At 50.7% G+C, this 9,406-nt stretch overlaps 1 protein-coding gene across 1 annotated transcript in view; it reads right to left on the bottom strand.

Annotated features, from left to right (window-relative positions):
- Positions 1-9,406, bottom strand: part of CDHR2 (cadherin related family member 2) — a 53,022-nt gene that overhangs the window by 27,231 nt on the left and 16,385 nt on the right. The window contains exons 3-6 of the mRNA XM_019655551.1: positions 3,750-3,816; positions 3,425-3,496; positions 1,159-1,298; positions 881-1,009 (exon numbers count right to left, since the gene is read on the bottom strand). Coding sequence (XP_019511096.1) covers positions 881-1,009; positions 1,159-1,298; positions 3,425-3,496; positions 3,750-3,801 — 393 coding nt within the window. The 5' untranslated portion in view covers positions 3,802-3,816. The remainder of the gene's footprint in view (positions 1-880; positions 1,010-1,158; positions 1,299-3,424; positions 3,497-3,749; positions 3,817-9,406) is intronic.

Here is a 9,406-nt window from a genome sequence, read left to right as displayed (position 1 = left end):
TGTGTAGCCAGCAGCCAGCATGAGCAGCCAGCAGCCGCAGTGAGTGGCCGTCCAGAAGCTGGCGACTGATCTGCCTCGCCCAGGAAGAGCGCAATGATGGTGCCAACTTGGGCAACATCCTCCACAACTAGACTGAAGAGCAAAAGGACAGCAACTTTTCTGTTCCCCTTTCCCCAATTCCCCAGCACTGTTTCCATCCCCCAATTCCCCAATACAAACCTTAAGAAGAAAAAAAAAAGACAATACGTACAGTGGGGTCCCACATGGGTTTTAGAAAATGCACAAAAACCTACCACCTTTCTTCTGTGGATGCATATAGGTATGTGAACACTTAGTGAGAAAACAAAAGAACACAATGGGGTGGACACTTTAGGTGGCAGTGGGCTGGAAGGGTTGCCCAAAGGGACTTGACCTTTATCTGCAATTTTTTAGATGTTTACAAAGAGAATATATTCTTGAATATCCAAGTCATTGAAACAACTTTTCTTTTAATGGATGGGGTTTGGAGAATATGTTATAGAGATAGAACCCTCAACTTTCACAGATACAAGGCACAGTGGTATAAGTGTGTTACTTAGAAATATGAGTGTTGATATCAACACATGCAGCCAAAGGAGTTGAAGGTGATCATCTCAGAGGAGATAGAGTAGGAAGGTATTTGGCATTTGCTTTTTTATTAATATGTATATTAATCAATAATATAATTAGTTATATTTATAATATAAACAATGTATTTATATAATTAAATTAATAATAGATATTAAAATCTTGGTAATATTGTGTAACAAAAAGTGGACAAGTATAATTTTGATAAAAGTAAACATTCAATTTTTATTGTTGTTAACTGGGGCTATCTCTGTTTGTTTCAGGTGGGGGATACAGTCAGGAGTGGGCCCCAGTCCCCTGACCTCTGATCTCTGGACCTCCCCCCCCTCCACACCCCACCCCAACTCACTGGGTTGTTGTGACTGTCGCTCACGGACATGGTGACTGTGAACCAGTAGAGTGTCTGCAGCAGGAGGAGAGAAGGGGACCAAGGTAAACCCCTAGTCAAGGTGAGAGCACAGGCAGGGAAACTACCACTGGGACACTGGCTCCCAGGGCCCTCCGTGCCTGCTTGTCTGCCTCAGGGGGCCTTCCTAGGCCACTGTTCTTTACCTCATAGTCCAGAGCGCTGGCCAGTTTCACTTCCCCAGTGGCCGGGGTGACATTGAAGAAGTAGGCGAAGGAGCCACTAATCCCGTAGGTCAGAGGGTCTTGGTCCAGGTCCTTAGCTACCATCCAAAAGGCCTCGGCACCTAGAGATGGGACAGGGATGCCCAGGCTACAAAGCCCATCCCCAATTCTTCCTCATGTACCCAGACCCGGCTTCTGAATCACAGGGCAGGATCTGCGTTTCACTTTCTTTGATGCAGTCTTTTCCTTCATCTGGTAGCTTTAGCTATCTGGGGTCCCAATTCTAACTCTGCTGAATGCAGATTGTCCCCCACCTGTCTCTCAGACTAACAGAACCCTGGATTTTGAGCAGGGCACTTGGCCACGCAGAAGAAGACCTCGTTTCTCAGACTCCCTTGCAGCTAGGCATGGGCATGTGGCTAAATTCTGGCCAATGGGACGTGAGCAGAAGTAACAAGGATAAAACCTGGAGCCTGTCCCTATGAGAAAGGACAGCCCTCTTGGCCCCTTCCTCCTCTGGCTGGCTGGAATGGGGAGTGGCATCAGCAATCCTGGACCACGTGGAAGAGAGCCATACCCTAAGGAAGGCAGAGCCTGGAGATCGAAGGGTGGGTACCTGACACCAGAAGCACAGAGCAGGGAACAGCATGAGGGAACAAAGCCTCCGACAGCCTTGGACCCAGCTCTAGATGGCCATGTGAGAATAATAAGCCCTGACCTTGTTTACACCTCTGGTATGGCGGTCTGTTATGCGCAGCTGACCCTACACCCCAATGAATACAGTCATCTATCATTTCTGCTTCCCCAGCCCATATTCTGCCTGCTGGGAATTTGGGATCCAGTCCCTATGGCTTCATCCCAACGTTATTCACTCCTGTATACTGCCACGATCTTTACCATACCCATGTCTCATTATAACCCTTCTTTTAGTCAACTTACTATTTCATGTAAATACAATTACTTTAAAAACAAGCATTAGATCACTACTGTAAATGGAAAACTCACCTCCTTTGCCATAGATAGAAAATAACTCTACAAACAAAGGCAATAAGAGCAAAGCAAAGGTGTTAACTTCTGGCCAGATGTGATGAAAGGCTGAGCCTAAAGCCTGCTTTCTCTTTGTTTGACAAAAAAAAAAAAAAAAAAGCAAGCAGGGGTGGAGGGAGATTAGCCAGTGTGAGAGGTGTAAAAGAAGTAATGCCTGAAATCGTACCATTTGCAACGATATGGATGGACCTAGAGAGCATTATGTTAAGTGAAGTAAGTCAGTCGGAGAAAGACAAATACCATATGATCTCACTTATACGTGGAATCTAAAAAACTGAATGAACGAGCAAAGTAAACAGAAATGGTCTCAGAGTTATAGAGGAACAACTGATGGCTGCTAGTTGGGAGGAAGATGGGGATGAGGGAGAAAGGGAAGGGATTAGACAGCATAAATAGGTAACTACAATATTGCCACAGGGACATGAAAGACAGTTCGAGGAATATAATTGATAATGTTGTAAATATTTTGTAGGGTGTCAGATGGTCACATGTCTTGTTAGGGAGACTGCTTCATGGATGGGGTAGAGGCTTGATCACTGCACTGTACACCTGAAGCTGATGTTGTATAATATTGTATGTCAACTATAATAGAATATATATATATGTGGTCACAGGACGCGGAGTACAGTGTGGGAGTGGAGTCAAGGGAATTGTAATAGATATGTATCATATGGGGGGGGGAATGGGGCGGCGGATTGGGGGAGGGGGGTTGTCACTTAGAGGGGTAAAAAGTATAACTATTGCACTGTGTTGTACAGCTGAAACTAATTTTTAAAAAATGTTTATTTCACACACACACACAAAAAGAAGTAATGGCTGTCCTTTTGTTCTTCAATCTAGCAACTTGCCTGTTCCCCTCCCCCAATTCCCCAATTTAAAAAAAAAATCTTTAAAAAAAAAAAAAAGTAATGGGACCAAATGGATACTTTCGCCTAGGAGAAACCAGAAAGACTGAAAGAGATAGAAAATGGGAGGACCGTTCTTGTGGGTGAGTCTGGATTTATTGATGCTGTGTGAGAGGCCCTCGACCCAAATGCTGAAGAGGTTCAAACAAACTTCTGGAACAAACTCCCTTCAGGCCACCTTTGCCCAATGACGCGCCCTGAAGCTGCAGGATGGGGAGCAAGCCCACATGGGAGCCCCTGGGACTCTCTTGTGGAAAAGGGTTTAGCACAGTCTGGGCACAGGGACGGTTACTCACCCACTGGTAGGTCCTCGGGCAGGCTCACTGACGTCATGTTGGACGCAAACTGCGGGGGCACGTTGGCTGCCACTGTAGGGACACAGCGCTAGAACGTCTGGACACCACTGTAAAGCTGACCCCCATGTACCTCTGTGGGAGCCCACAGCCGCCTCACTGGCCAGGGTTCAGCCCAGCTCACCCTTCTGGGCCTGTATTCCTCCCCAGACCTCCCCAGGGCAGCCAAGCACAGGGCTGGGTCATAGAAGCTGGGTGTTTGCTGAAGAGGGAGCCGCTCCCATCTGCAGAGTTCTGCCAAGGGTCCCCAGGGAGGGGAGGCACCCACCAGACATGATGAGGGCAGGAAGCAGGAGGCAGGACAGCCATGGCCAAGCCATCACGTCTGAAAGGACCTGGGGGAAGAGGCATCAGGGAAGAGATCTCATCTGTGTGGGTCTGACCCAGGCCCATCCACCACTCGGCGATTCTCCCCCAGGCCTCTATCACCCTCTGCCCATTTTCCAGATGTTCCAGGGTAAGGGGAATTGGGGAAAACCAAGAGGGTGAGCAGGGTAGCTGAGTTTGGTCCAGAGACCCAGCCTGAGACTGACCCTGAACTTGACCCCAGAGTTCAGGGCCCATTGTGTAGCAGGCATTGATTCAAGCACATGACTTGTTATTCCTATAACTTTGAGGTGGCTGCTAGGGAACCAAGGCTAAGAGAGTAAGGGGCTTGCCTGAGGCCACACAGAGAATCAATGACAAGACCATGCTCTGAACACAGGTATTTTGGGCCAGAATTCATTCCCTCAACACTGCACGCCCTTTCCAGTTTGAAGTGCTCAAGTTCACAGAGCTGAGAAGCAGCAGAGCCTCACTGGGCATTGACTGCCCTTCTCTGCCCTTCTCATCTGTAAGATGGGAAAGATAACTAATAAATAGTTGCGGGGGGGAGGTATGAATGAGAATGGGATGAGCCAGCTCAGCGTCAGGCATACAGTAGGTGCTCAGCAAATGCAAATCCCTTCCTTCTGCATCTTGCGGGATCATCTTTGCCTTATGCCTGCTACTGCCAGTGCAGTCACCATGGAAACTGCTCCCATCTCTCCCCTGTGCCCATCACCACGCCAGTGGCCTGAGACTGAATGCAGAGGTCAGGGACAGGGTGGGCTGTGTGTGGATGAAGCCATGGACTGTATTTCGGTCACTACCTGCAGTGTGACTTGAACCACTGCCCCTTGGAAAGTGGCTGTGAAAACTGCTGACTTGGGTGGCAGGATAGCTCAGTTGGTTAGAGTGCAAGCTCTGAACAATAGGGTTGCTGGTTCGATTCCCACATGGGCCAGTAAGCTGGGCCATCTACAGCTAAGATTGTGAACAATGGCTCAACCTGGAGCTGGAACTGGGCTGCCGTGAGTGGCCAGCAGCTGGCGTGAGCTGCTGTGAGCTGCCGTGAGCAGCCGGTAGACGGCCAGTGACAGGCTGCCTCAGCCAGGTAGAGCGCAATGATCATAATACCAACACCGGCCAGTGAGCTGCATCCTCCACAACTAGACTGAGAACAACAGCTCAGAGGTGTGTGTGTGTGTAGGGTGGGTGGGGGGGTGGGAGGGGATTTTTAAAAACTGCTGGCTTGCCAAAGTCCCCAGCCATGATAGCTGGGACAACCCACATGCTAGACAGCCAGGCTACACTCAGCCAGGTTGGAAAATGCTAATGGACTAGGCTGCTTGGAGGAATTAATAAGTCCTCAGTCCTCAGAATCCCATGTGTGGAGCCACAGTCCTCAGGGAGATGGAGACGATGCTGTGGAGGTGCTGGCATGAAGGAGTCGAGGTCAAGTGTAGTGACAGAGGTGTCCTGGAGCTGGTCATGGAGGCGGGGCTGGGGACCAGGACAGCAGTTTGGTTGGGAGTAGCAGGGATGGCAGTGGGGATGGAAGCAGTGATTGATTGATGATGGTGGTGATGAGATGGGGATAGACACGCTCACTGATAATGTGTGTGATAATGAGGGTGGAGAGACAGATGGAGCGGGTGGTGGTGATGGTTGTGAGGTGGAGATGATGATGGTGGTGAGCTGACAGTAGAGATGCAATGGAGTTGGGCAGTGGTGATGGTGGTGGGCGGCTGGTGACCACTGTGTGGCAAAATCCAGGGCATTTTAACACTGGCTGGATGAAGCTAGTCCTGGCATCTCCTCGGATGTGATCTTGGACCTGACTCCCTCACCTCTTTTGTTCTCTCCTGTCCCTTCCTTCAGAGGTGAGTCAGCAGCCACAGGACAATTAGTCATGCAGTGTGCAGCCGTGGGGATGCAGTGTGCTCTCCACAGTGACAAAGTTCACCTCAGTGCAATTGGAAGGACAGGAGACTCCTGCTCCCAGGTCCAGCCCTGAGGGGATGGGAGCTGGCCCGGCCACATGCTGTGTCTGGCACTTTGTCCCATTACCATTTGGTCCTCAGCACACCGTGGTCCCAGAGGGGAAGGGATGTGGCCCAGTCAGCAATGGGATCAGGGCCCAAAGCAGGAAATCTGTGCTCTCTCTTTCTAGTTCTCTGATTCACCCTTTCTCATCAACCAGATTTCCTCCTAGGCTTGCAGAGCCCCACACACACATGCCTCCTGGGGTCCCCCACCCTCCCTGCATGTGCGTCCCTTCTGTCCAGGATGTTGTCCCTTGCCTTATAGAATGTGCAAATTCTTTCCACCCTCTAAGGCCAGGCCCCCTTCCTACACACAGCTATGCATCGCTCATCAAAGTTTCTTCCAGCTTCCCCCCTCCCACTCTCACAGGGCCTCCAGACACCTTACTCAGAACAGCATAACCACCCTGACATTTGCATAGGGCTCACACAGTCTTTCTTTGCACCTGGTCCTCACCATCCCCCCCACCCCTGGGAGGAAGAGATGGTGGTCAACCCCCGTTACGCCCGAGTCCCAGAAAAGAAATGCTCCTGCCCAAAGTCCCCCAGCCAGTCGGGGCGGAGCTGGGATGTCACCCCTTTGACTACCAGTGCCATGTCTTTTCTTGCTGTGGTCCTGCCTCTCTCCTTCCTGCACTGCCTGGGTCAGCCCTGGGCTTCCACAATCTCCTTCTCACAGAGACCTTTATAAGCACACACTCATTTGATCATAATGAGGCCAAAGTCCTACAGTCTGTGCTGTCATCCTCTGGATTCAGTCACTGAGAAAACTGTACAGTCTGTGTGAGCTGGGGAGGGCACAGGACAAACCTGCCCCCCCTCCCACTGGGTAGCAGCCACCTCTAAGCTCAAACCTCTGCCATGGCTCCCACTGGCTGCTGGACATGCTCCCTGCCCTCAGCCTGGCAGGCTAGGTCCTCACAAGGCCTGGGTCTCTCTTCCCATAAAGCTGTTCTGGCCGGTGACACTGAATGCTCCTTTTCTCAGTCCACACCCTAGGTCGTCCTCTGTCCAGGCATTTGCATATGTGTCCCCTTTGCCCTGGATGCCTTCCCTTGCCTTATAGAACGTGCAAATTCTTTCTACCCTCTAAGGCCAGGTCAGGTGTGGAGCCATGTTCAGGCATTGGCGACCCCTCCTCTGGTCGCCTAAGCTCCTGGGACCACGACGGGCAGGAGACAGAGCAGGTACAAATGGACAAGAGGTGAATGGAGTTGCCTTTGACAGTGCCCAGGCCAGTCCATTCCTCAGGCCTCGCTGTGCTGGGCAGCCCCAGGCACGAGAGTGGAGGAGGCACAGTCTTACTCCAGCCCCCAGACATGGCACAGCCATACCCAGGAGCTCTTTTGTCCTCCTCTCTGCCTCTCAGTTTGCCTTCTAAAAAATGGGACTATCGGGCCGGCCGAGTGGAGCGACGGTTAAGAACTGGCTTGGGATGCCAGAGGGCCCCGGTTCAGATCCCACATATGGGGGCCAGTGACACTGCCCTCCACAGCTAAGATGCTGAACAACAGCTCAACCTGGAGCTGGGCTGCCATGAGTCGCCAGCGACGGCGTAGGCTGCAGNAGAGAAGCTTTTCCTGACCGCTCACCTTAAAGCAGCCCTTCCCCAGTCACCCTCTCTCACCTGGCCGTTCCATGAGGCTCACGGAGCTCAATTCCATCTGAAATAACCCCGCTTATTTAATGTTTCCCTGATTAGTGTCTGTGCTCTTAACTAGAATGCGAGCTACTGAAGTTGGCAACCAGGCCTGTCTTGTTCGCCAGATACCCTCAGCACCAAGGACGGTATCTGTCACGTAGTAGGTGCTCCTCAGAGCCTGTCGAATGGCTGTCTGGACCTCACAGGCCTAGTCTGGCCTCACGTGGGGCCCTAACCTCATGGGTCATCAAAGCCACGTGGTAATGAAGATTTGGGAGTGGCGTTGTTTGCTGCATAGGGACCACTAGGGCAACTCTCCCCACCCAGGGCCAGGTGAGAGAGGGTGACTGGGGAAGGGCTGCTTTAAGGTGAGCGGTCAGGAAAAGCTTCTCTGAGAAAGTGCCACCTGAGCAGAGACCTATATGGCAGGAAGAAGCTGGCTACACGATGCTCCAAGAAAAGGATGGTCCAGTCAGGGGAACAGCAGATGCAAAGGCTCTGAGGTGGGGATGCGTGTGGAGTGTTCTAGGCACAGCCAGGAAGCCAGTGGGGCTACCTCCCCTTACTAGATGGGGAGGCCCATGATGCTGACCTAACCAATCAGATCATTTCATACCCCTAGATTGATGAGCACATGACCTAAAATGGGCTAATGAGAATCAGCCCTAAGGTTTTGGCTGTCACCACTGAGAAAGAAACAGTCTGTTTTGAAGCTACAAAGCTGGTGGGATATGAGCCTGGAGCTGCTGAGAATTTTATCACTTCAAGGGAGACCTCCCCCCTACCCCAGGATGGAGGCAACAGGAGAAGCAGAGCTGAGAGGTGGCGAGAAATCTCTTCTTGATGACCTGGTTTGGGTACCTGGATCCAGCCATACCTAAATCTAGATATACCCCAAATTTTTCAGATACAAGAAAATCAATTCCTTTTTTTCCCTTTCATAGCTGAAAGAATTCCAGTGCAGTCTAATCAATTGCCAAATGTTGCTGTACCTATTGTCCATGGGGTTACATCCCCCTAAATTTTGTTCCAGCAGCCACCCCTTCTAGCAGGTGCTTTTCCCGATCCTGGATCACCTGCTGACTGTCTCTGGCCCTCTCCACTCTGAGAAGAGCTTCTAGGATGCCTGCCCCCCCCCTCTCTCTCTCTCTCTCACACACACACACACACACACACACACACACACACACACACACACACACACCGTTAAGGCAGATGTTACCTCACTGACGTTGATGGAGAAACCGGCGGCGTTCTGAAAAACAGGTGCATTGTCATTTTTGTCCTCCACGATCACCTGCAGGTTCTTCAGCACCTGTGGGGAGAAAACCCAGGTAAGCCCAGAAAATGGGGGCTCCTGAGAAATCAAAGTGAGGAGCGTCTGGGCAGGAGAGCAAGTTGGCATAGTTTCTCAGGCAGACAGCTAGGTGATATTTGGGGTAACCTTTTATTTGATACAATTTCAAGTGCCAGAAAAGTTGTAAGTATAATACAAAGAACTCATCATACCCTTCATCCAGGTGTGCCCAATGTTTGGTTTCTCTCTCTCCACATTTACTGAACTATTTTAGGGTAAGTTGAAGACATCATTAGGTCACTTTTTTTTAATCTAAAATGTGCCTGTCCTATCCCAAGAATGTTCATTTTAGCTTTGTTTGTGGTCATGTGAAGCTTTGGACAACCTGAGTGTCCATCACAGCAGGCCAGCTAAAGCACCATGGTCTGTCCCCACGCTGAAGTAGAGACAGTAAAGAGACGGGGACTCGAGTGCAGACACAGAAATGGCTCCAAAGCCGGCAGTTCAGTGGACAAGGCAATTCAAGACAATACATATGGGCCGGCTGAGTGGCGTATTGGTTAAGAGCTGGCTTGGGACGCCAGAGGGCCCCGGTTCGGATCCCACATATGAGGGCCAGTGACACTGCCCTCTACAGC

Source organism: Hipposideros armiger, unplaced genomic scaffold (assembly GCF_001890085.2).
Source record: "Hipposideros armiger isolate ML-2016 unplaced genomic scaffold, ASM189008v1 scaffold_242, whole genome shotgun sequence".
Classification (NCBI taxonomy): domain Eukaryota; kingdom Metazoa; phylum Chordata; class Mammalia; order Chiroptera; family Hipposideridae; genus Hipposideros; species Hipposideros armiger.
This window is presented reverse-complemented; position numbering and strand designations above follow the sequence as displayed.